General features: G+C 42.6%; 2 protein-coding genes across 2 annotated transcripts in view; both read left to right on the top strand.

Annotated features, from left to right (window-relative positions):
* The window catches only part of atp2b3b (ATPase plasma membrane Ca2+ transporting 3b), a 41,488-nt gene extending 14,955 nt beyond the window's left edge, over positions 1-26,533 (top strand). Inside the window, exons 6-26 of the mRNA XM_023413020.2 lie at positions 759-884; positions 3,050-3,091; positions 3,214-3,378; positions 3,714-3,785; positions 3,899-4,041; positions 4,989-5,121; positions 6,373-6,482; positions 6,637-6,771; positions 7,518-7,624; positions 7,752-7,827; positions 9,234-9,392; positions 9,539-9,718; positions 10,505-10,592; positions 10,730-10,836; positions 11,155-11,346; positions 13,213-13,426; positions 13,711-13,922; positions 16,718-16,825; positions 17,115-17,297; positions 18,930-19,089; positions 26,418-26,533. Coding sequence (XP_023268788.1) covers positions 759-884; positions 3,050-3,091; positions 3,214-3,378; positions 3,714-3,785; positions 3,899-4,041; positions 4,989-5,121; positions 6,373-6,482; positions 6,637-6,771; positions 7,518-7,624; positions 7,752-7,827; positions 9,234-9,392; positions 9,539-9,718; positions 10,505-10,592; positions 10,730-10,836; positions 11,155-11,346; positions 13,213-13,426; positions 13,711-13,922; positions 16,718-16,825; positions 17,115-17,297; positions 18,930-19,089; positions 26,418-26,443 — 2,738 coding nt within the window. The 3' untranslated portion in view covers positions 26,444-26,533. The remainder of the gene's footprint in view (positions 1-758; positions 885-3,049; positions 3,092-3,213; positions 3,379-3,713; positions 3,786-3,898; positions 4,042-4,988; positions 5,122-6,372; positions 6,483-6,636; positions 6,772-7,517; positions 7,625-7,751; positions 7,828-9,233; positions 9,393-9,538; positions 9,719-10,504; positions 10,593-10,729; positions 10,837-11,154; positions 11,347-13,212; positions 13,427-13,710; positions 13,923-16,717; positions 16,826-17,114; positions 17,298-18,929; positions 19,090-26,417) is intronic.
* The window catches only part of LOC147818744 (uncharacterized), an 18,217-nt gene continuing 18,079 nt past the window's right edge, over positions 26,499-26,636 (top strand). Inside the window, exon 1 of the mRNA XM_087175789.1 lies at positions 26,499-26,616. Coding sequence (XP_087031915.1) covers positions 26,499-26,616 — 118 coding nt within the window. The remainder of the gene's footprint in view (positions 26,617-26,636) is intronic.

The raw sequence follows: 26,636 nt of genomic DNA, 5'->3' as shown, positions 1-26,636 counted from the left end.
TCATCAGCCTCATTTCCAGTCAGACCAACCACATTTCAGTGAAACAGCTCTCGTAAACCCGGGTAGCATCAATCAGCAGGCAGACAGAGTTAGCGACTAGCTGGTGAACAAAATGGAAATTTTTCTCATGAGCTGGTGGAGACCAAAACAGAGACAGAAGGAGAGTGAATATTCATAAAGTGGCCAGAGCTATGACTCCAAATGACTTAATTTTGCTGGATGTGTGAGTAAGCAACTGTTGACTGTTAGCAACATCATGATGCCATAATGTGTCAGCAAGGTTTTCTGGTCAGGTCCAAAACAGGGGTTTGACTTTTCAATGTATGTCCAATAAACGTTTAAAAGCACCTCTGAGTTTCCTATTACATGAATTTAAAGACTCACTATGAGTTCAGACAAAACATTAGTCTTCTACAAGACTCTTTGACCTAAAGACCCTTTGTCTGACCTGCTTCATGTTCACTCCAAAGGCAGGGTCATGGTCTATTGATTTTTGTTTAAAGTTTGATTTCTCCTCTGCCTGGGTGATGATGTATTTTGTTGAGCTGAGCTGGCGTCTTCCCAGCCAAGTGACGGGAGCATCTATTGTACGTTGTTCACTAAGAAAAACATTGAGAAAGAACCTTTTCAAGAACTTTACAAAAATTTGCAAGATCACCAGTTGTTGTTTCATATCTGTGACCACTTGGGGGTGCAGCTTTGCACCCACCACTGGTTTCTGAATCGAATCTAAAACAGTAATCTGTTTGGACGTTAAGGTACCCACGTGATGGAGGGCTCGGGCAGGATGCTGGTGACAGCTGTAGGTGTGAACTCACAGACAGGCATCATCTTCACCCTTCTGGGTGCTGGAGAGATGGAGGAAGATGGGAAGGAGAAGAAAGGTAAGTAAAAGAGTGGAACCAGTGGAGAGACACTAAATTTATGTAAAATGGACCATAATGAGTGAAAGATAGGAATATTTTTGTTGAAGATGCACGGCAGCTTTTTAGTAGTTTTAGTAGTTCAAGATGAACAGATTTAATATTGAGTGATACATGAGAGGCACAAATGGTTTTGTTCTTGAAACGTGGAAACCAGTAGAAGTAAACAAATGCTAACAAACCCAGGAAAGAAGACAATCTCTTTCTCTACATCTCCATGGATGAATACTTCAAACTGCTCTCGAGTCAGTTAACATGTACTCACACACATGGATGGACAGAAAGGGTACAGGCCCAGGGGCTCGGGGAGTCAGGGGCCTCCGTTTGAAGTGACTGTTCATATTTCTTTCTGGAAAGTAAATTAAATTACAAAGACAGATATGCAAAAAGACAAAAAAGTGATGCTAAATAACGACAAAGAGACATGAAACGTCTATAAAGAAATGCAAAATGATGCACAAAGCAACTGCTGAAAGATGCAAAACAAACAATGAGATGCAAAACAACCAGAAATAATGACCAATAAGAGATGCAAAATAATCACGAAGATATGCAAAAAGACTATAAATTGTTGTTTTCCTTTCTTTTTATGTCGCAGTGGTGGGGGGCTTTACATGTCTGTACCCAGGGCGTCATTGTCACACAATCTGTCCATGTTCACACACTGAGTTTGTGTATGTGTGTGTGTGTATAGTTAGTTGGCTTCCTAACTGATTTCAGATAAGAGCCTCAGCAGGAAACACACCAGTTTAACCTTGTAGATAATTTAGCCCACATCCTCTCCATCCCTCTCTCCTCTCCCTGTCTCCCCCCTCACTGTCACACATTCTCACTGCCCCTCCATCTCTCTCTCTCTCTCTCTCTCTCTCTCTCTCTCGTTCTCTTGTTCTCTTGTTTACCCCGCTCCTGGGCCCTCTTTCACTTTCCGTTCTCTGCCATTGCTCTGCCCTCCTGTTTCTCCATCCCTCCCTTAATCTGAGAGAGAGAGAGTGGCTGCAGATTGAATCAATTATTGAAAGAGCAGGGGAGAGCGAGGGAGCCGGGGAGGTTCAGGGAAGAGTGTTGGTTGGTCAATGCATGAAGCATTAGTCTATGCTCAAATTTGTTTTGGAAGAGCCCTGCAGTCAGAGTAGAGCTACAGACAACAATAGAGACTACACATACTTTCAGAAGCACTTAAGGTTAATATCATTACCAGTGCACTCATCCATGATTCTACCATGGCAGCTCTCACTTCTGCATGGGAATGTAGGCAGTGATATTGGCATATTAAAAAGAAGAGAAAACATTTGCGGTATCCCGGGATGCAGAAACGGGCAGAAACAAGTTAACTGATGATGCTTATTTTACCGCTTGTTGTCCTCATTCTGTTTCCAAAGTGTTAGTTGCGTACCAGGATGTATTGCACTCATTGCAGCCTCTGCAGGCTGGATCATTCAAACAGTCATTTACTGGAGTTAATACATTATTCATAAGTCTTCCACAAATGCCATAACTTGTTAGTTTTTCCTCATGCAATGTGGGTTCGCTATAGGGCTGTTTACTTTTCTTTTTTATCTGTCTCTCATTTTCAAATTGAAGTTATATTCATTTTTTTCAGTCTATATAATCATCTGCAAAGTAGTAAAGTCATACATACAAACACATTCACTACTTGAGTTTTTTATTCTTCCCTTTTTGCTCTCTTTTGTTTTCCCCTTTTTGCCAAATCCTCTCATGTGCCCCCAAAACCTTCCTTCCTCACACACTCCCCAAACAGAGGACAGTACTCAGTTGCTCATCTCTACAGATGCCAGTTACAGCACAGTCACCAATGGTATGTGAGCATAAAGTTGTCTGCCCTGCTCCTTTCCTCAGCCAGTGAATGGACCCCAGTACACAGTGCAGTAAAGTGACAGTGACCTATGACGGTCTCTCAGTCTCTTGACCCAGTGTATGAAGATGTGTGTACCTTTATTACTCTTCCCTTTAGTATTGTTTCTCTGTGTTTCTTTCTGTTTCTGGAAGTGTGTCTTTGGCTGTCCCCAGATCAGAAATATGAACTGTTGATGGACACGTGAACACTTATTTTTCTGTCCCTTATCTCCATGTCTGCCTCTGTCTAACTCGCCCTCCATTTCTCTCAGGAAAACAACCCGATGGAGCTGTGGAGAACAATCAGAACAAAGGTAAGAGCTTGTGTGTGTGTGTGTGTGTGTGTGTGTGTGTGTGTGTGTAAAGTGAGATAAGCTGTCTTCATTTTGAGGTGCAGTGCTGAAGAAAATGTATATGTTTTATGTGTGTGTTTCAGCCAAGAAGAAGGATGGGGGTGTTGCCATGGAGATGCAGCCCCTGAAGAGTGCCGAGGGAGGGGAGGTAGAGGACAGGGAGAAGAAGAAGACCAACGTCCCAAAGAAAGAGAAGAGTGTGTTGCAGGGCAAGCTCACCAAACTGGCTGTTCAAATCGGCAAAGCAGGTAAATAGATTGTCACACCTGAACCGAGCAGGTTTCACACTCTCTCTACACGGAGCAGATTCTGTAGCCGTCAGTCCCTCAGAGCTTATGTGGCAATGACGTGCAGCAAAGTTATTTCTGAATGCAAGAAAATTATCATAAGGTGCAACAACTCACACGCAGGATTGCGTTTTATCATTTAGACATTGAGAAGGTGAAATACGCACTGTGCTATTCTTCATTCAGTGAGCTTACATTACTTCAGACCTAATATAAAAACACATATTCATTAAAATCAGAGCAGGTGGATGGAGTGACACTCTGATAAATCATCCCGTCTTTGAATCTCCCCACAGGTTTGGTGATGTCAGCCATCACTGTCATCATTCTGGTGCTGTACTTTGTCATCAACACGTTTGTCGTCGAAGGTGCGTGTGTATACAACTTCCCAACAAACACACACACAATTCTCATTTCTGCTGAGTGTGACTCATCCTTTAAAGTTGTTTGGCCTTAATACGTAGTGTGGTGTGTGTTGCAGGTCGCACTTGGATGACAGAGTGTACTCCGGTCTACATCCAGTACTTTGTCAAGTTCTTTATCATTGGAGTCACTGTGCTGGTGGTGGCTGTCCCAGAAGGCTTACCTCTCGCTGTCACCATCTCTCTGGCTTACTCTGTCAAGGTAGACCCTCCAGTGTAATGAGTGCTTCAAATCTAATGGAAATATAGGAGTTACTGGTTCTTTAACCTGTTTAACACTGTGACTAAGGATATGTGAGGACGGCATTCAGACATGGTTCTGTTGAAAGTACAGTATATTTCAGTTGAGGGGGGCGGAGCATGTCCCGCATGTAAAGGCCTCCTTCTTCCACTCTTTTTAATTTTTTTCAGGAAAGCCGAGGGGATAGTTTGACGTTTTTGGAAACGTTTATTAGTGTTCTTACCAAGAGTTAGATAAGAAGATTGACATCGGTCTAATATCTCTTGCTAACTTAGCTTAGCATAGAAAATAAAAACGAGGAAACAGCTAGCCTCGCTCTGTCCAAAGGTAAATACAGTATATACAAAAGCAAATAAGAACAAAATAGATATAGGTATAGAAAATAAAATACATGATAGAAACAGAACTTAGGATAAAAAGAACCAGGATGTTGTGGTCTAACTTAATGACTTTCATTCAGATTCTTAATTAGACTATTTTCAACAAAGGTGCTGTATAAGACACCTTGCTGTGCTGTACACAAGTCGTCAATGAAAACAGTGAATAATTAATGACGTTGATTAACCACTGAAGACTTTTCTTCATATATGTACTGTATGTAATAGGCCTACACCATGTTAGCCTACATTAATTACCATTCTTTACCCACACCAGGTCAATATCAGTCTTTGCACAAGCATTTTTCCTTAAAAAATACTTTATATCTTTTCATATCTGTCCCTGAATTTTCATTTAAGTGAACAGGCACTGAAATTTTTCCTGCCTCCCTCTCTCCTTCCTTCCATCAATCCATCTCTCTCTGCCTCTGTCCTTATACCGCACTTCTATCGATCGTCATTCACTCTTGCCCCACCCTTTTCTCCACCCCTCGCACATTCCTCTGCTCTCCATCACTATGTCATATGTAGAAAATGATGAAGGACAACAACCTTGTACGCCACCTGGATGCGTGCGAGACCATGGGCAACGCCACGGCCATCTGCTCCGACAAGACCGGCACCCTCACCACCAACCGCATGACTGTTGTGCAGACCTACGTAGGTGAGTAAGCCAAGAACTCAGAAATTAGAATAAAATAAAATCCATGAAGCCCTTCTTTGTTGATCATCTTCAAGAGTCATAAGGTGAATCAGAACTCATGTGGCTATTGAGACTGGAAATGTTTCATCTTCAAGTAAACTCTATCTAACTGTATATAACAGGCTTAAACAAAAAATGGTTGCATGAGTGGGTGCTGTGCTTTAGAGAAGTTTGTAAACCACTGGAATGGATTAACTAACAGACTTGCGTAGTCGGTGGGTCTCTTGTCATGTGTTGGTTTTGTTCGTACTTGACTGGAAAACAGTTATTTGTCAGCCTGGATAATTACCTTAATTATCTCAGACAAAAAAGAAACATCCTTGGCCTGGTTTTACTTTTTTATACAAGCCCCCAACTAATTATCATTGTTTTGCAGATGATGCACAATTCTATATTTGTGTTTTATACTAATAAGTAGCATCAGTGTTGCTGCTGTTATTAGTTAGGGCAATGTTTATTGATTGTAGGAACTCCCCCTCCATCAACATTTATAGCGGTACCTAAGAAGTTTTCACTTTCACATAGTTGGGAGATTTGGTGTGACCGATGTGCATGCAGAGACTCTCTCCTAAACGCCTCACACGCAGGTTATCAGTAGATGCTATGATTTACCAATGTTCCCTAAATGCCTTACACGCAGGCTATTGGTAGGTGGCAGCACATAGAGAAACCTCTAGTCCCCACTTACTGCAGCGCATGCAAGTCACACATTTATGTAGCTTACGATGAGTTAGTTTAAATAAAGCGTTATGTTAAAACCAAGTGATAATTTAGTCACTCCAAAGCTCCAACGTTATACAACTGTTTTCAGAAGTTCAGTCGTACTCCGCATGATGAACACACTGAACGTCATGTGTAAAATTGGTGGAATGCCCCTTTGAATTGTGCCAATAATATACTACCTGACTCTGTACTACATGTATCCACAAAACCTCTGGCTGGGTTAAAGAACAGTGTATCACTAAAACTCACCAATACTAGTTTAATAGCAGAGAAGTCTTTTATTTATTGCTAACTATTTTCATCGTCAGGTCTACAGATGGGAGAATAAATAAGATAAAATGTGTCCGGATGTACTGATCGCCTCGGTGTCGTGCCCTGTTCATATTATCAGATGTACCATGGAGGAAACAGCAGCAGGTGTAGATGGCATGTAGGTTGAAAGTACAGATATTATTATTCATATATTAAAGTTAGATTGTTGTTGCCCAGGTGACGTGCACCACCGAGTGATCCCGGACCCTGGACAGATCAACCCCCGGACACTGGAACTGTTAGTCAATGCTATCGCTATCAACAGCGCCTACACCTCCAAGATCTTAGTGAGTCATGCACCGACAGAGATGGAGTTGTTTTGCAGAAAGTCCTTCTCTGCCTTTATCTGCTTATGTTTTCTTCATCCATCTCCTATGTCCTATTCTGTTTTCCTCCCTTAAATGTACTACTCCAACTCGCTGCAATCGAACTCTCCATCAGCCACCTGATGTGGAGGGGGGTCTGGCCAAGCAGGTGGGCAACAAGACGGAGTGTGGCCTGCTGGGATTTGTATTAGACCTACAGCAGGACTACACCCCTGTCAGAGAGCAGATCCCTGAGGAGAGACTGTACAAGGTAAGAGAACATGCACCACATCCACCTTCACAATTATCATGTATTTATAGTTACCTACTGCAGCCTTAATGGCAGCCTGACTTTATCCTTATATATGACTCTTTATTTAAATACATCTACATATGTGCGTGTGGAACAATTAACCCCTTCGCACTATGTTGGATTCTCTGCCTTGACGTCAGGACTCCATGTAAACAAAAGGTTTTAGTAGAATTGTTGTTGTCAAAACTCTACATATTGTGTCAGTATGCTTTACTGTACAGGCATCAGATGTCACAGTTTAACGCTCACACGATAGCTTGGCATGCTCGCGGTTCCCTGAAGTAGATCAGAATAGAGGTTCTAGAAAAGTTGTTGAAAAAGAAAGTACTAAGTGCACAGTAGCCAATATAAGGAATATAAGGAAATTAACAAGCATCTGTTGTAGTTGTTATCTGCTTGTCTAAGAATGGGCTCTATGTTCTTAAAAACAGGCCTCAACTCACTGAGACACAAATCATCACTTATTCATACCTGACTTTGTTGGACAGAAGCTGCAACCACTTTCAAATAATAAAGGTGTAGCTGATTGCGGAGTGTGTGTTTATTACACTGATACAGGTGTAAACTCTCAGTTACAACATCCAACACACAGAATTGTGTGTGTGGTCAGAGGTGTGTCTGTCTGCCTCTAGTTTTACTCTCTCTCTCTCTCTCTCTCTCTCTCTCTCTCTCTCACTCTCTCTCTCTCTCTCTCTCTCTCTCAGGTGTATACGTTCAACTCAGTGCGTAAATCCATGAGTACTGTGATCAAGCTGCCTGACGGTTCCTTCCGCCTCTACAGCAAAGGAGCTTCTGAGATTATGCTAAAGAAGTGAGTGACGGGGGAAGATGAGGGAGGTGGAGAGAGGAATAAGTGGATCTGATGATCACGTGAATAAATAGGGGCAAACTTTTTTTTCTTTGTGTGTCACTATTTTCTGTCCGTTACCTCTCTCCAGGTGTTCCTACATCCAGGATGCCAATGGAGAGGCGCGCACTTTCCGACCACGTGACAGAGATGAGATGGTCAAACAGGTGAGACTTGATCATTTAAACCTCCCATGTGCAGAATAGTATGTTATTCTAAAATTCATTCATGCTAACTAGTTAGCCCTAGCCTGTATCAGCCCATCTCAACACTTTCCCTTAGCGACTCACTGTAGCGTTCAATCTTTCCTGAAGACGTAGCGTTGCTCAGAGGGCATATTATGACATCTTGTATTATAAAGACAACCGTGGATGAAGCTCTTGTCAAGCGGCAATCACCACCACCCGCTCCTGGCAAGAAAAACTTACAAATAGCCAGGCTAGCTGTTTCCCACTGGGTCATGCCTTTGAGCTAAACTAAGCTAACCTGCCATTGGCTCCAGCTGAATACACTATTTAGCGCACAGATATGAGAGTGGTATCAGTCTTCTCATTAAACGCTTGGCAAGAAAGAGATTAAAATGTATTTCACAAAATATCAAATAATCTCTTTAAAAATGTAATTTTGATAGCATTGTTGTAATGGCTGCAGAATTTCAGATGATCTAATTTGGTTCAGTCTGTGTGTTGCTTTTTACTTTGTGTTTTTTTATCTGGGTACAGGTGCCACAGTTTGTGCCTCATGTCTCATGAAATAATTGTTCATTGAGACTTTTGCACTGATGATTACAATCATATCTGACAGAAGCCATTGTGTACCTCAAAAACTAATACAAGATAGACTTTGAAAAGCTTTCAGATCATTTGAAAACACTGGCGTGTAAATGAAGATATTACATCCTGAAACTGTCATGATCACCACAACATTCACAAAATATCTTTCACTCATCATAGATAAGCAACCACAGCTGCATCACACTAAACACCATCAGCTTTACTGAACAGAATGTGAGCAAAAACTGAGGCATCCAGTTTATATTCCAAAACTGTCATACATAAAACTGCTTCACTAGATGAATGTAGTTGTAACTAAAATATTTAGCAGCACAACACATGTATCCGTTCCACATACAGTAGATGAGCCTGTGCAGGCTGAACGAGCATTGTTTCGCTGACTGACAGGCTGAGTGACCTAAATCTGGCTCATGATGAACGCAGATTGTGCCGTGAGAAAAATAACCCTCCTCCTCACACAACTTTATTCCAGCTCAGTTGCTCGGTTTGCATCGTGGCAGCTTTATGTCTCCTCCTCTTTACATCACATTGTCTTCCCTCTGCTGTCTACGGTCGGCCGGGGGTCTTTTCCCCACAGCTGTGTCACAGAGTATTCCCACAAAGGTACTCAAAAGACATGAACTCCAAACTGTATGCAGGCAGTTTAATCCAGTGTCTGCATCAGATGTTGTAAATAACATTTGTACAGTGAGTTAAGCATTCTGTGGTACCATGGTAAAATTGGTGAAATTTTGTGTTGCTGTTTTCTGACCAGAGCTGTAACAATTATTGATTAATAGGTGATTGAGCCAATGGCATGTGAAGGCTTGAGGACCATTTGCATTGCATATCGTGACCTGCCGTCTAATCAGGAGCCAGACTGGGAAAACGAGGCAGAGATAGTGACAGAGTTGACCTGCATCACTGTGGTTGGGATAGAGGACCCTGTACGGCCTGAGGTAAGGCACTGCGGAGTGTGTTTGTGTCTTTAGTTGTAGCTTCAGCTGGTATTATGAGTGTGTGTGGTCCATAATTTGTGATTTTAATCTGTATTTTAAAGACTAACTGAGACTACATTTTGAATTTATTTCCTTGTTTCCCTAAGGTGCCTGATGCCATCCGTAAGTGTCAGCGTGCAGGCATCACGGTTCGAATGGTGACTGGTGACAACATCAACACAGCCAGGGCCATCGCTGCTAAATGCGGCATCATCCACCCCGGGGATGATTTCATCTGTATAGAGGGCAAAGACTTCAACCGACGAATCAGGAACGAGAAAGGAGAGGTGAGCTGGGGTCTCAAGGTGGTTAAGTGCGGGGTAAACTTACTAAAATGTTTTCTATGACTGTATTAAAAATTAACTGAAGATGGATGTTAACAAAACATCTGCGGTGGGAGGAGCCCAGCTGATTATCTCACTGACAGAACCTCTTTGATCAGGCCTCTAATTTCTAAAGTTAAAGGTCCCATATTTTACACTTTTGTATTTTACTTTAAACCACCTCAGTGTAGTTTTACATATCCTCTCTAAGGCTTCTCTCTGGAGCTCCAGTAACAACAGGTCGGTGAACCAATCAGAAGAGAGGCTCAGAGTATAATTAAATAAATTATCCAAAAAACCCCAAAACATTTCACCACAGTTCTCCAGGGGTGAAGCATCTTTGGGTAAACTACTGTTGAGACACATTCAGACGTCTGATCTACAGTGAGTTATATGACATTCACTATCATGTGGTTTTATCTACTGTAGTTAGTGCGCTCTGCTTTCATCTCACCCATTTAACTGTATCATTTGAATTTAGCAGAATGTTTAATGGGATGGATTAGCTGCTGATTAGTGCTGTGGTTCTGCAGTGCGAATTAAAATTTAAATTTAAGTGCTGTGTGTAAATGTTCATTGTGTGAGAGTGCAGTGTGGTCAAGTTGATATAAGAGCCAGTTTCACAGTGCTGCCAAATCTGCCTAACACTCTGGATCAACACGACATCTATAGTGAAACAAGGGAATAGTCAATCTGTTGTTTATTCATCATCAAGCTCTTTCCTCCTTTTTCTCTCCTTCTGACTGACAGATTGAGCAGGAACGAATCGACAAAATCTGGCCCAAACTTCGTGTATTGGCTCGATCTTCACCAACAGACAAGCACACACTGGTTAAAGGTGAGTCTCAGGTTTATTAAGCTTAACACACACACACACACACACACACACACACACACACACACACACACACACACACACACACACACACATTCACACACACCTAGAGCTGATTTTTCCTTCCTATTTGTGCGCAGGCATCATTGACAGCAGCGTCATAGAGCAGAGGCAGGTTGTCGCAGTAACAGGAGATGGAACTAATGACGGACCTGCTTTGAAGAAGGCTGATGTCGGCTTTGCCATGGTAACCTGTCATATTATTCGCCGTTAATGTTTATTTGGTGTTAAAACCCTTCTGTAGCTACTCGTTCATGTGTTGTAGTAATCACATAGAAGTTATATACTTAATTTTGAGGAACAAGTGCTCCTTTAAGCACAACCTTGAAAACATGATCCTCTTATCCCACTGTTTTAAAAAATATATATAAAATTGTCGTCCTGCACTTGGGGGCATGATATTAAGACAGCATCACTCCAAAATAATTTGGACGCTCAAATGCTCGTATGAATCATGTCATGAGTCCTCTGTCTCCTCCTCACTCCGTCTCAATCTCTGTCTCAGGGTATTGCGGGGACAGACGTGGCTAAAGAGGCGTCGGACATCATCCTGACGGATGACAACTTCAGCAGCATCGTCAAGGCGGTGATGTGGGGACGAAATGTCTACGATAGCATTTCCAAGTTCCTGCAGTTCCAGCTCACGGTCAATGTAGTGGCTGTCATAGTGGCCTTCACTGGGGCCTGCATCACTCAGGTAGACAGATCTATTAATAAACATGCCTGCTGACATACATGCATTCCTACACACACATACACATAACACACACACAGACACACTCACCCTGTATCTGCTAAGACAAGTGCTTTTTATGCATTTTTACACCAAGATAATTTAAGCAGAGCCATACTGACACATGGAAACACATTTATATTCACTTATGCAAGATATCACCTTGCTTATAATGCATATAATGTATATATATATATATATATATATAATATATATATATATGTATGCATTATTATTAATTATATATTTTGCAGTACATTTGTGTTGAATTTTGAAATTTTGAGTTTTGAAAGATGCTCACCCTTAACTCTGTCATTTTTCCTGCTCTAAAAGAATCTCGTCCCATCCAGAGCTGTGACAAAACATAAAACTGACATATTTATATCAAACCCACATACATTATAAATGTATATCTGTAATATATCTTTAGGTCCTGAGGTGACGTTTGGACAAAACAAGCAACTTGACGATGCTACTGTGATCTCCAGGGAAATGTGATGGGCACATCCCAAAACATTCTGAGTAAACAAGAATTAATCTATTAATCGAAAAACAATCCTTAATTGCAGCCCTACTTATCAAAGTATTAACAGTATTAAGTATTATTATTATCATCATTTTTATTACAGTTGCTGTGATGTAGTATCATATACAATATCTTGGGTTACAATCCAAGCTGTTTTCAGGATTACAAAGATAACTTGAGCTTAAACCAAACTCTGTTGCCATGGCAACTCGTGCTGTAAGGAGCAGCTTCTGATCTGGCTCTCGGAAAGAACTAAATCCTCTTCAACCAGCTAAAGAAAAAAAACAGTCAGAGTCCCAGCAACAACAAAAATAGTACAGTTTCATTAAAGTGACAAATGTTAAATCTTTTTTTCTTTCCTTGATTAACTATAATGGAAATAAATGTATTGCACTTTATAAAACAAGGCTTCTAGCAAATAGAAAGTAGGTTGCTGCAGTATCATCGCTGATATATAACATTTACTTTTAGCATCTCCGCCAGCCCACATAAAATACATGTTGTGTGGCTCCTGAAAACTTTAAAGTGGATGTGAAAGAAGCAGATCAAGTGTCGATGCAGGAAGGTGGTATTTAGTAACACAAATATTAGTGAAACAGACTCCAGGAATTTCCGCAATATCACTTAGTGGTTGGAAAAAAAAAGAAAAACCTGAACCTAAAACCTGCAGCCTCACAGCAAACCTTAAACATAACTAATACTTGCCTAACCATAACCATAACCCTAACCTAAACCTAACCTTACCTTCTTCACCTTACAGTTTAATGATTAACATTAAGGGGACTTGCTTTGTGTCCCCATCAGGAATACAAGTCCCCGTAATGTGACTGTGCAGCTTTAGGTCCCCACAACAACGTAATACCTGTACTACACACACACACACAACCACACATACACACAGCTAACTTTTAAACACTGTTATTAACTGCAAAGCATTTTATCCCACTTCTGCTGCTTGACACTTGTTTTCAGTGTCACTAACTGAGCAGATAATCTGCAGAAAAAGAGCAAGAGAAAGAAACACACACAGTTCATCACCACAACAGACCTGATCCCTTTTAACAGATCATGACCTTGTGGAACAGAAAGAAACTAATTAAATGAACTTATGTTCTGTTGATTATATAACCTGACTGATAAATGAACAGACGCTAATTATTCATTTGGACACAAAAAAAGCTTTAAATGTTAATCAGAGTTGGAGGGACGCAGCCTTTTCACATCACCAGTGCCGGGGTCAGGGAGGTCAGATTCATGTGAACACGGTTCGTGACACAGGCCTCTGGCTGCAAATCTCCCTGCAGGACTCTCCTCTGAAGGCGGTGCAGATGCTGTGGGTGAATCTGATCATGGACACGTTCGCTTCTCTGGCCCTGGCCACCGAACCCCCCACCGAGGCCCTGTTGCTACGGAAACCCTACGGCCGGAACAACCCGCTCATCTCACTGACCATGATGAAGAACATCCTGGGCCATGGAGTGTACCAGCTGGTCATCATCTTCACCCTGCTGTTCATTGGTGCGCGCACACACACACACACACACACACACACACACACACACACATACAGAGACAACTATGCAAAGCAATTTCATCTACTAGTGAAATAGATTTATTTTGGCATTATGTTCAGGTTTTATTTTCAGCCTGTTTTTAACTAAAAAACAAGAAAAGAAAACATGGTGCATTGGTGAAGACACACACAACCTTGGCTGCTGCAGTGTTGAAGTTTATTTGTCCTGCAGCAGATCAAACACACTTCCTAATGAACACATCTCTCGCCTCCTGTCTTTACCCTCCAGGCGAGCGCATGTTTAACATCGACAGTGGCCGCAACGCTCCGCTCCACTCCCCCCCCTCTGAGCACTACACCATCATCTTCAACACCTTCGTACTCATGCAGCTGTTCAACGAGATCAACGCCCGCAAGATCCACGGAGAGAGGAACGTCTTTGACGGCATATTCTCCAACCCCATCTTCTGTTCCATCGTTCTGGGGACGTTTGCTGTGCAGGTGAGGTTGATAAATCCTTTAACGACATTTAATGGTTTTCTCTCCTGTCAGGTATGGAACATTTTGAGAAGTTGGTGTTTTCCTTTTCTTAGATTTGATTTTGGCATTTGCCACTTTTCTATAGTGATGGTAGAGATACAGACAGGAAATGTGAAGAAGGAGAGAGAGAGAATCAAACTTTATTTGTATATCACTTTTCATACAGGTTAGTGCAGTTCAAAGTGCTTCACAGACTGATAAAAAATAAGAGCTAACAATGAGATGCAATAAAGTAGATTTTAAAAGCTATAATAACATAACAAACAAACAAAAAACATTCATATAATCAATGATAAAATAAGAGATGAAATTTACTAGTGGAAATACTCAATTAAAAGCCAGGCTGAAGAGGTACATTTTGAGTTTACGTTTAAAGATTTCAACACTTTCGTCTGCTCTCTGAATCAGCTGTAGTTGATTTATAACATTTTTGATTAGACCAGATAGAAGAGCATTACAGTCACCAAGGATGACAGATAGCACAGTTCCCTCACTGGAATCAATCAAGGACAATGAGGTTATGTTTTACAGTGTGCCTTAGCCATCTACTGGATGCCTAATTGTCACATTGCCTTTCAATGTGTAACCTGATTCTACCCGGTGATACAAGTCCAAACTTCACCAACCACGGCAGGGCTGTTTGTTCTGTGAGTAAACAAAAACACAGACAAGCAAACAATGACAGCGTGAGACATGGAGAGGGAAGAAGAAGAAGAAGAAGGGTATTTTCCAAAGCTCTTCAATGCTTGGTGGCACTCTGGGGAAGAACAAGAGAAGAAACAGAGCTGGAGGGAGACGGCAGTGAGAGAGATAAAGAAATGGTTCAGGGGAGTTTGGAAAAGAAGAGATGAGAGAGAGCTAAACACTGGAGGCAGCTTGAGAGAGAGGGAGAGATAAAAAGAAAGATGGATGCCTCCTCGCTGCAGACAGTTATTGTTATTGTGTATGTGTATGGTCGTCCCACTGAGATTGACTGATGATGACGATAGTGTCACTCTGATAAAGTTTCCTCCTGGTGTAAATGATCGTGTTGATTTTTAAAATCATCTCCTGTGAGGCAGCAGCTACATGGTGTTATACGTTTAAAGATGCAGACTGGAAGTAAAGTACAAGGCTGGCTTCGTTATGTTGGAACCATCACTAATACAGACTACTTCTTAATGTGTGTTTTACACAGTGACATAAGCATGGGCTGAGGCCATGTGTTCCCAGAATGAATTCTCTTAAAAGCTTTCCAGTAACACCACAGTGTAACATGATTTTTACCGTATTTCCTGGTAGATAGATTAAATCAATATGAGTGTTCTTGAGAGTCATCCTGAGCTTTGACTTACGTATCTAAAAAAAATTCTTTTTTAAACATACGACTTAGAGGCTTTTTATAAAGAGGCTGAAAAGTAGCTTTGATCAAAGTCTAAGTGTAATTCTCAGTCAGTCCAATCGAAATTGATGATCTTTTTTTATTCCACACAGTCATTTTCCTTGTCATAACCTGGTTCTTACATTACCCACAATGCAACATGGCCACTGACAGTTCATTGGGAGATTCAGGTGTGTTATGCTAATTTCAGATAATGTAGCTTGGAGCCTCAAGCAGAGATGAGGAGCGGGCTACAGAGGTCTGGTCAGTTTGTGTCTTTCAAACTCCACCTGACAGGACATTTATGAGACCTCACACATCTTTCTGGAGACATAAAGTATTTATACAGCTTTTTTTCACCAAACCTTGAAATACAAAATAAAATAGGTGTAATTCCCCTTTGAGACCCGACTGCAGTGACTGCATCACAGCTTCGTACACAGCCTATCTGGGATATTATTCATAGAAGAGAAAGACTTAAAAGAGTTAAAGAAGGATATACAGGATAAACCATTGAGTATGTATATTTACAATTTGTTTAATTTTGTTCTTTGTTTTCTTATTCATTGTTTCTCTTTCAAACTCACCTGATGTTGGCTAATGTAGTAAACATTACAGTACATCACCATGTTTTACAGTTTCCTGCCTCGCAGCCCCTCTTCAGCTCACTAATTAACAGGGTAGTCAATAGCATGTAACTGCCTGTATAACCACAATGTGTTGACCACAACATGTCCATTACTGGCTGTGCCAGGCTAGCTGTTTCCCCCTGTTTACAGTCTTTGTGCCAGGCTAAGCTAACTGTCTCCTCGCTCCAGCGTCATTTGAAGCAGACATACATGAGAGTGGTGTCAGTCTTCACATCTAATTCTCAGCCAGAAAGCGAATATGTGCATTTCCCACCTTTTGAATAATTTTAGAGCTGAGACCAAATTAGACTTTTTAATGTGTATGTGTGGGATTTATTCCTAATTCTAATAATGAGAGAAAAACGACCCCACACTTTTTGTGTTTTGACAAATTTAAGACGAACATTTTACACTGTGCAGCTTCATACACACCAGCCCAGATAACATAATGTTCTCCTGGTATATACTGTACGCACACAAGTGAAAAGACAGTATGATCCTCAGCGCCATTAAAGGTTAGGTATACACCATGAATAATTAAATACAATACTCAAACAAAAAATGTCGGCATGTGTTTCTGCACATACACAGCAGGGACTACAGTAATAATGTCACCTGGTGTTTCCTACTCGAAGACCTGACAGAGCAGCAGAGATGTTGACTGTGGTGGGTGCAGCAGAGATAGATGGTGCAGTGCTGGTTCCTCCCCTGACTCTGTGTTTGCATGTCTGACAGTAATCATATCCCTCCCCGTGTCTCTGCCGCAGATCGTGATCGTGCAGTGGGGAGGGAAGCCCTTCAGCTGCGCCCCTCTCAACGTGGAGCAGTGGCTCTGGTGTCTTTTCGTGGGAGTTGGAGAGCTGCTCTGGGGGCAGGTAAGCAGCTCTTCAGCCTGCTGAGTCAAACCACACTGAGCAAGTGTAGGCTGGCAGGCCTGGTTTACCTAGAGCTTCCCCTGAGGTGAGGCTAAGGAAACATTTTCACACTGACACTTCTGGTCTATTCTATTCTCTGCTGAATGTGGCAGTTGAAATAATCAGTTTTTATCTGATCCACTTTGTGTGTCGGGGGGGTGGGGGGGGCCTGGAAAAGCTCACAGCTGCTCAGTATAACACCATACAAGCGTATTCTTTCAAATGACAATGTCACAAACCTGGCTTCCAGGTGATCGCCACAGTGCCGACGGAGCGGCTTCCATGCCTGAAGGAGGCGGGGCTGGGCCTGGAGCCCGGGGAGGAGGAAGGGGAGGAGCTGGCAGAGGATGAAGAGGAGATCGACTGCGCCGAGAGAGAGCTGCGCCGCGGACAGATCCTCTGGTTCAGAGGCCTCAACCGCATCCAGACCCAGGTACTGTTTGACCAGACCTTCAAAAACAAACCATAACCAAAAGTCTTTCACAGGAACACACACACACACACACACACATACACACACACACGCACACACACAGATATCCAGACACAACAACACCTCAACCAGAAGCTCCACATGGTCATGACACTCGAGCAGTTTGTTTAAGCTGAATTACAGAGAGACGGGGAATGTGTACAATGAAGACAATATGAATGACTAATGTTTGCAATTTTTAAAGGTCCCATATTTTAAACCTTTCCTGTCTTTTTTTGAAGTGTTCGTCTATAAGAAGATATATTTGTGGTATTAAGAACCAAAAACCATCTCAATGTAGTTTTACATCTCCTCTCTCAGGCTTCTCTCTGGAGCTCTAGTAACAACAGGTCTGTAAGAATTGTTTTCTGAGTGATTTAATTAAAATATAGCAGATTTTAGGTAAACACTCAGAGAAAGCAAATCCTGTAAGGTTGGATTGGGTACAGGTGGGCGGGGCTTGGGGCATGGCTGAGAGCGGTGACTGCTTTGTTGTGACATCACAAAGTAACAAGTCCTGACAGCTTGTTTTAAGGCTCAGTTCCTGAATACAGGCTGTGTGCATTTCTCTGTGGACTGAGGCTTTGATACTTTCACAGTATTAATATAGAACCTAGACCTGCTTTACGATAAAAAAAAGACTTGGAAATCTCACTTTATACAATATGGGACCTTTAAACCTGGTGCCTTATGATAACATATAAATTGCTTTTGGGGGTGGGGGATTTTTTCTGACTTGTGTAGCAACATTGCCTAAATAAACTGCTGGTGTCATGACCTTTACAAACTAACATAAGAGACTTTTGGAAAGAAAGAAAAAACTTCTTCAAGACACATGTTTCATTATTGACTCTTCTCTGACAGATGACCAATTTTATTTAAGTTTAAACCCTGTTATCTGAATTGTTCTTACTCTTCAAAAGTCAATCTCTCTCATCTTGTCTTTGCTGTTCTTCTGACTTGTGTCAAACATAACGACTCCACTTTTTTCTCTCCAACACAGCTAACTTTTCTGTTCTGGATTCTCTGACTTGGTATTTTAGACGCTCATAAACATCATGACAGAGGATAAATTGTGTGTGTGTGTGTGTGTGTGTTGCTGCAGTGGCACTTGTGCGTGTGAATGTTTACACATTGTGAGACAGGCTGTTAACTTGCTTGATTACTTAAACTGACTGATTGTCACACTGCGTTGTGTGAGAATGGAAAACAAGAGCGCGAAACAGCCTCCTGAACAGTGTTGGAGAGCCAGTCCAGACTCTCTGCTTAAGTGCCTGTGTTTGCGTAAAGTGGTCAGTTTTTCATTAAGAGCGTTTCGTCTGAGTGTGCAGACAACAAGTAAACATGCAAGCAAACACTCAGGCTTGTGCACACATGCAGTCATCAGTTATAATCTTGTCTGTCAGTAATGTGCAGAAAGCAGTTGTGATACGTATCACTGCACATTTGCCATCAAAGGGAATTAAAGTGGTGTTTCTGTCATTTCTGCTGTGACGGGGAATGTTTTAAAGGGACACACACATGCAGGCACACGCTCTCAGACCGGCCTCTCCTGCCCTCACTGAGTGCTGCTGTTTTGTCTCTGTCCTGCAGATGGAGGTAGTGAGCACGTTCAAGCGAAGCGGTTCGTTTCAGGGAGCGGTGAGACGGCGCTCCTCCGTGCTCAGTCAGCTCCACGACGTAAACACTATCTCTACCCCCTCTCACGTAGCTCTCTCCACCGCAACAGCCAATACCAGCCCAGCCCCCGGGAGTGAGTCCGCCGAACGCATGTACACACATGCACACACATGCACACATGCACACACACACACACACACACACACACATATACCTGCATACACACTTGCAGTCACCTTCTCTCTCACACAAACAGACACCCATTCATGACACGAACACACACTCTGCTGCACGGCACGTGGACTGCAGTATTTTTACTCTCTATGGTTGTGTCCCCTCCGGCTCGCTCGCTGCTCGTGTGTGTGCAATGTCTCCTCTCTTCTTTTCTCTTATTCTCCCCTTTTCAAACAGCACCCAGTCCTGACCGGCTGTGTAGTTCTGGTCTGATCTGGTCTGGTCCAAATCCAGTCCCGGTCCCAGTCCAGAATCTGTTTTGTTGTTGAGTGTTGGTCGGTACAGGAGGTGGCTGGCTGTTCTCTCTCTGTCTGAAGTGTCCTGACAGAAATGGAGAAAGAAAGACTCATGTTTGAAAGAAGAAATTTAAGCAGTGAAATAGTTTGAGTTTCTCTGACGAGTCAAGGACACATCTGAAAGTTCAGAGAGGGAATGGCAGCTCCTCCTGCACCATGTGTTATTTCCTGTCTGTGAATGAGGTCAAGCGTGGTTACTGTGGTTGACCCCGGCTGTAAACATCTCTAATCTAAAGGAGTGGTGTCATTTCTCTTGTCTAAAAATCCAAGACAACTGAGCATTGCTGTAACGATTATGTGACTCCTATTATAATGCTGCGATAATGCGAGAATTCACTGCCATAGAATTCATACTCATTACCAAATGGCTTTCACATGGCTTCTGCAATTCTCTAAACTGTAAACCTTCGAGTATAAAAGCCCCATAACACACTGCTGTTTCCGAGACTTCAGTCCAAAAAAAAAGTTTCCTCTTCTTCTACTGCTCTTACTTTCTCTCTCCTTCTTCTGCTCCTCTCACTTTTGTTCAGTGCTGCAACTGTTGTCACCTGGTTATTTCTGTAACAGTATTTCCAGCTCTGACGTCACAAGTTTTCACTCCCCCCGATGTCTCCAAAAAGTCCTGATTTTTCTCTCTGTCCAGTCTGTTTTTTCCCCCCTCTCTCTCCATCACAGTTCTCTCCTCTTTCTTCTATATTTTACGAGATATTACAGGTTCCCTGTTTGCAGAAATATTCTGGGAAATGTGTTCTAATTGTTCTTCATAAGTAGAGTTATTCTTTTGTAGAGGTATTTAGATTTTACCAGATCTAAATACAGGCTCTTGTGTAGCATACTGATAAGATTTCTTTAGTAGGTTTCTCTTCATTTTTTTCTATTTTTCTCTTTTATTGGTTTTTAATTTGTCCTTTACCTCATCCCTTTTTGTCATCCTTCCATCTCCTTACTAGAGTAGCGTCCACCCCTCATGTTTTCTCTTGATTTCTCAGTATGTCAGTTCTGCGCGTGCCTGTTTGCAAGTGTGTTCACGTGTGTGCATTTGCTGACACATCCGAGAGCCGTAGTTTGACTTCTGTGTGTTTCTCTGTCAGTGTGCGAGTGTGTGCATCTGTGTGTGCGTGTGTGTGCATGCATGCGTGCGGTTGTGCTCGTTTCTTCATTTGATTGTCTTCATCCGTCTTCTCAGTTGCTTCTCCTTACCTTCCTTGCTCCCTCCCGTCCATCCTTCCCTCCTTCCATTCCACGCTGCCTTCCTCTCCACCTTGCTCCACCCCCCTTAGGTGTAGACACAGAGAGGCCCATGTTGGTACTGCTGACACCTCACTGTTGTGGTGATTCTCTGCACAGACCCTAGGAGTTACCTGGGTGTTGTTTAAGTACTCTCCATCACTTTATAATTGCTGCAGGGTTGGCTGCCTGATAGAAAAGACAGGTGTTATGACAAAGGTGTTGACGGAGGGACTTAAATTCAATGTGTGGAACCAGGGTTCGTATCCCACCACTGCGAGCTCATTGCTAGCAATTTGAATTCTTTTTCCTGAATCCAGAGGACTTGTTGAGTCCAAATCTGTTACTCAAGAGCAAATTAATATTTTGTGGTTCACTTCCTGATCAAAAACCTCATGGACCTGGACAAGCAAGTGGGACAAGATGAGAACATGAAGTTTGAGTTTAATGTGACCAGGGCTGCCTATCTGAAGCATTTCCTGTCGTACGGATGCAGCCTGTGGTCAGATAAAATGTACAGATGTTACTGTTTGCGTTAACTTTCAGGATGGGGTAAACACATAAGGCAGAATTCAGATCCAGCCACAGAAAAGTGTAGCTTACTTCATCTGGTGGTATTCTATAGTTTTCTTATTGTCAACACATCCCATAGAAAGACCAGAACCAACATTGAATACATCCCATTAACAGTATTGCCTGTGTGTCACAGTCTGATGTATCTCATTCCTCTGTCACAGATTCCCATTGTTGTCCAAAAGCCATTAATAAGGCTAAATGTCTAAAACCTTGCTAACAGCTCTGTGAGGCTGCACTATACACATCAGTGCTTTGAGTTACTGTAAATGCTTATGTCAGCATGCTAACATGCTCACAATGCTCACTGTGACAGTGCTAACATGCTGATGTTCAGCAGGTTTAATTCTCACCGTCTTAGTTGTTGAATGTTAGCAAGTTAACATTTGCTAAACAGCACTAAACGCAAAGTACAGTTCAATAGACTAAAAGTTAAAGTCATTGAAGTAATTTAAACTACATCCAGCAGGAAGCGCCCTGGTAGCTTACCTGATACAGGTGTACCACATAGCATAGCTGAGTCCAGACCGCTGTGGCCTGGGCTTGAATCCAGACCGGGTGCCTCGCTGATGGTCCATCCAATCCATCCACTAGAGACCATTTTGTGATGGGATCATGTTGCTGATCGGACCCAGTACTTAGTATTTATGACTACATTATTACATGAGTACTCAGTCCTCATGGGTTGGACGACACTATCTTTGAACCCGGCCTTCATCTTGATCAACTACACACCTGTAAAGTTTCATGAATATTGCACAAAAAGTGTTTCCATTTCACTTTTGCGAAATATTGCTTTGTCGAATAGTCTGAAAAACCACCTCATGCAAGTGTATAATTCTAATTTTACATTTTTATTCAACATGAGAGTTTTCTCGCAGTTCACGTGTTTCCATTACTTCCATGACTAGACGGTTAGGCCCTAATAACACACTAGTTCACCAAATCCTTGACTGAAAACTGTCCTTAACAACTGCACAATTGTGTTAAGTAGTAAAATTGCTGACTTTACAGTACATCTGTTTTAGGATATTATTCACCCATTTTTTTTTAAACATTTATGACCCATTTTTAAAGTTTACATCTTCAGTGAGAACCTGGGAGCTTGGGGTGACTGCTACAGACAGAGTAGGGAAGAGCTGAGACAACACACTGTTGGTTATGGTCTTTTTATGGGGTTTGGTGACCAAAAAGTGAGTAAAGCACGTTCCTATCATTGCTTTAAGTCTGATGTGGGAATACACAAGCAACAAATACACTCTACAAATGATTACTTACAGTGTGTGTTATCAAGACACACTGACCTCTCCCCACAGCAAGCTTCAGGGTCATTACTTCAATCCACTACCCAGAGTTCTTTGCAAAGCAGACCCAGCCCTCATGCTTGGCACCATGCCCCGTTGCAGTATGATGTGCGTAAGTTCTGACATCGACACCGTCACCCTCCTTGACTTTTATACTTTTACAGCCAAATCTATCATCGCTGGGTAAGAGAAGAGTCCAGGGATATCTGAAAGAAACATTTAAAATATTAAATAGATATATTAAAATGATACACCTCAGCTTCACGCTTTCATCCACCTGAGCTGTGCTCGACCTTAGTGATTCCTCTGGATCTTTAGAACTGATCTATGGATCCAGTTTGTTTTCATTTCAGACTGGGCCACTTTCATCTACCTGCAATGACAGTCAAGTGGAGAAAAGAGATGAATATGAAGGGGAATATAGGACTCAGATCCATCCTCAGCTCCTCAAGTCATTGTTAAAGTTCTCCCATATTCAAATGGAAGATTTCTGAGCTGGAGACATGAGGAGGGTATTGGACTGAGGAAGGTGTTGCTGAGGATTAGAGCTCAGTCATCACATATTGAAGGGTGGGTGCTGCTCAGAGTTCGGACATATGGTGAGAAATGGGAGCCATTAACCCGTCATCTACCTCACAGCTTCTCCCTGTATTTATGTTGCAGTTTCTTCTCATCAGCAGTTGTTTTGCACACAGCAGCCTCTCTACCTTCCAGCGCCTTTTCTCCTCCTCGTACTTTTAACCGTCCATCGTTTTTCCATCAAGCACTGCTGAACGAGCCGACAGGGAGAGAGAGAGAGGGAAAGAGAGAGAGAGAAAGTGGGTGAGAGAGACATAGGTAACACAGCAGTGCCCTGACCTCCTGGCCTCTCTGGTCACACTGTGGGCGTTATATACTCGAAAGTTTACTCTTTCCATGGAGACAAAATGAAAACAAACCAAAGCGCTGATGAAGTGAGAAAGTAACATCCTGAAACCTTCTCAGTCTGCATGAGGTGTTTTTCTGCTGTCTGACAGGCTCTTTGGAAAAACAGATAAGCACTGAACCTACTGCTTGACCGTCTGTCTGTCCGTCTGTCTGTACGTCTGTACGTCTGTCTGTCTATCATATATGCCAGAGTCATATATAGAGACTCCTCCTAGTTTGGCCAACTGCAGCACAGATCTCCATTCAGCTGCCCGACCACCCGCCTCTCATAATCACAGTTTGGATTCCAGTCGGTGTTGCAGTCGACATAAAGCTTCCTCTCCGTTGATCTCAATGGGCCAAACTGTCTCTATGTAGGGCTCTGCCTGCCTGTGCCTGTCAGTATATTTGCATTGAACTTGTCTCTGTTTCTTTTGAGCTCATGCTGCTTCTTTTCCTCTGTTTGGGCTTGGGGGGGAAGGGTGCATGGACCAACTGCTGTGGCAAAGGAATGTGTTTACGCACGCATACACCATACACCATACACTGCATAATGCACCTTGAAGCACACTCATAGACCTCACTCTGATGTGTGTGTGTGTGTGTGTGTGTGTATGAGAGAGCGACAGAGAGGGAGCGTGAGCATGACAAAGATCTGATTCAGCATGACCTGGCTGCCTCTCTATGTGTGACAGGGCTGACGCCTGAGCTTTGCTCTGGCCTTTGAACCAATCACCCTCTGTTTCTAGTAATCTAACCAATCATATACTGTTCTGACCTGCTGATTCTCAGTGATGTCACCTTTCTGTTTTGCAAGACTTGTTTTTTTTAATATCCTGCAGCAACTTCATCATCAGCATCATCATCATTTCAATCACTCTGCTCTCCTCACTGCTGCATGGCCGCAGTACAGTTTGCACATGTGCATGTGTGTGTGCTGGCGCGCGTGTGCATAGAAAAGCTGACTGACTGACTCACTGTCTAGTTGTCAATGTGTTTGCGTGTATGAAGCAGCTCTCTTTAACAAACAGCACCCATGATTGACAACAGTCCGATGCATGCAGACGCCAACCTCCAAGCTGCACGATGTGGAAACAACTCAACTGTTGGTTCACTCAGTTACGCTGCTGCATGCATGTGTGTGTGTGTGTGTGTGTGTGTGTGTGTGTGTGTGTTTGTGTTTGTGTGTGCGTGTGGTCACTGCTATAGGTTCTTGCCAAATTCTTATTTTATTGTACATTAAACTAACACACTCGCCATTCCTGCTTCTTCTCCATTTGTGCCTAACAACAACCCTCATCTGTGTGCGTGCATGCATGTGATCCAGTGTGCTGAGGTATGACTGTTTTCCCCACACATATTCTAAACACACACACACACAACTCACGCCATGTGTGTATGATATGAAGCTTCTGTGGTCTTTGTGATGGTGGCTCTCGTCTTGTGATGTCTGACGGGTGTGTGAGAACTGACAAAAACATGTCATTAGCCAACTCATTTTAAAACACTTTGTTTTTTTTTTCACTTTCATCTGTTGGACACAAACAGGGTCAGGTGGACTCTGAATTATTCATTATTTATTTATGTTTGAGAAGCAACTGTGATAACTTGAAATGGAGCAAGGTGAGGTTGTGGATAAACTTTAAATTTGGTGATAGTTCCAAACTTATGCCAAGACATTGTCCTGTCTGAACAAAGTCATAGATGTTATCAGACAAATTCAGCTCAAAGCTTGTCCAAAGTCGTCTTCCCTGAACAGGACCAGCTGTTCACCTTCTCATACAAGAAACTGGTAAAATCATTGGCCCACTTTGTGCTCTTGTTGAGGAGTAAACTATTCACCTTATTGTGATTCTCTCTCTGCTATTTAGATTGAAATAGTTTGACTTTTTGAGAAAGATTTATTTGCTTCCATGCTGAGAGTTGGATGTTAGCCAGTTCACTTAGCTTTAGCATAAAGACTGGAAGTGAGGGGAAACAGCCTGGCACTGTCCGAAGGTTACAATGTCCAGCTACCAGCACCTTTAAGGGTCAAACTGTCCTTGTCAATAATTGTTTGACACATTGTCCGACCACGTGTTAAGTGTTAATGAACAGCCACAGTGAGAAACCACTGCTCCACCAGCCATCATAGAGAAGGGGAGACGCTGTAAAATCAGGGAAAACCTTTGCGGACAGTCTCTCCAGGAAGACATTCATAGCGTTGCACTCGGTTGTTCACATGAAAAATTACAGTCGTAGTTTTACAACAAATGAAACCCTGCTTACTGTCCCACCTCCGCACAGCTGGCCAATCACGGCGCAAAGATTGTCGGTTTTCGAAAGTTACAGATGATGGACACACAGGTCATACAGATCTGATGTGGAATAGGTGTGAAGCTATTCAACCACCGAACATGTAGTTACTCCTGGCCAAGAAATAGTCCGCTACATAGACATCTGTAAAAGCTAGACTTGTCATTTTTACCACTCGATTTTTGTATAAGAGATAACTTTAGGCAGAGTATGTTACTTTTGGACAGTCAGGCTAGCTGTTTCCCCCTGTTTCCGGTCTTTATGCTAAGCTAAGCTAACTGAGGCTTCCCAAATGTCAAAATATTCCTTTAACTTGTGCTTCAAAAGACGGTTGCACCTTGTTCACAAGCATTTTGGTTCAATCCAGCCGATAAAAATATTTTCAGCTCTCAGAAACAAAATAAACTTGATCTTGTGTAAAGTGACTGTAGCCACCTGGCCCTGAGTGTCCGTCTGTCTGTCTGTCTGTCTGTCTGTCTGTCTGTCACTCTGTTTGTCTGCTGGAGGACACAGATCTGTCTGTCTCTGGGTTTCCCTTTTCTCCCCCCCACCCCCCTTTCTTATGTCTGACTTTCTCCTCTCTCTTTCCTGTGCTCTCTCTTTCTCTTCTTCTTTCCTTTTGGCAGATGCGAGTGGTGAAAGCATTCCGTAGTTCGCTGTACGAGGGCCGGGAGAAACCGGAATCCCGCAACTCCATCCACAACTTCATGGCCCACCCGGAGTTCCTCATCAACGACCTCATCCATAACATTCCGCTGATCGACGACACTGACGTGGACGACGAATCAGAGCTCAGCAGATACCAGCACCTGCACCCGGCCCTCCGCAAGCCGCCACCCCCTCCC

This window comes from Seriola lalandi, unplaced genomic scaffold (assembly GCF_002814215.2).
Source record: "Seriola lalandi dorsalis isolate HSWRI2012SDOR001 ecotype SW California unplaced genomic scaffold, Sedor1 jcf7180002054501, whole genome shotgun sequence".
NCBI classification, from domain to species: domain Eukaryota; kingdom Metazoa; phylum Chordata; class Actinopteri; order Carangiformes; family Carangidae; genus Seriola; species Seriola lalandi.
This window is presented reverse-complemented; position numbering and strand designations above follow the sequence as displayed.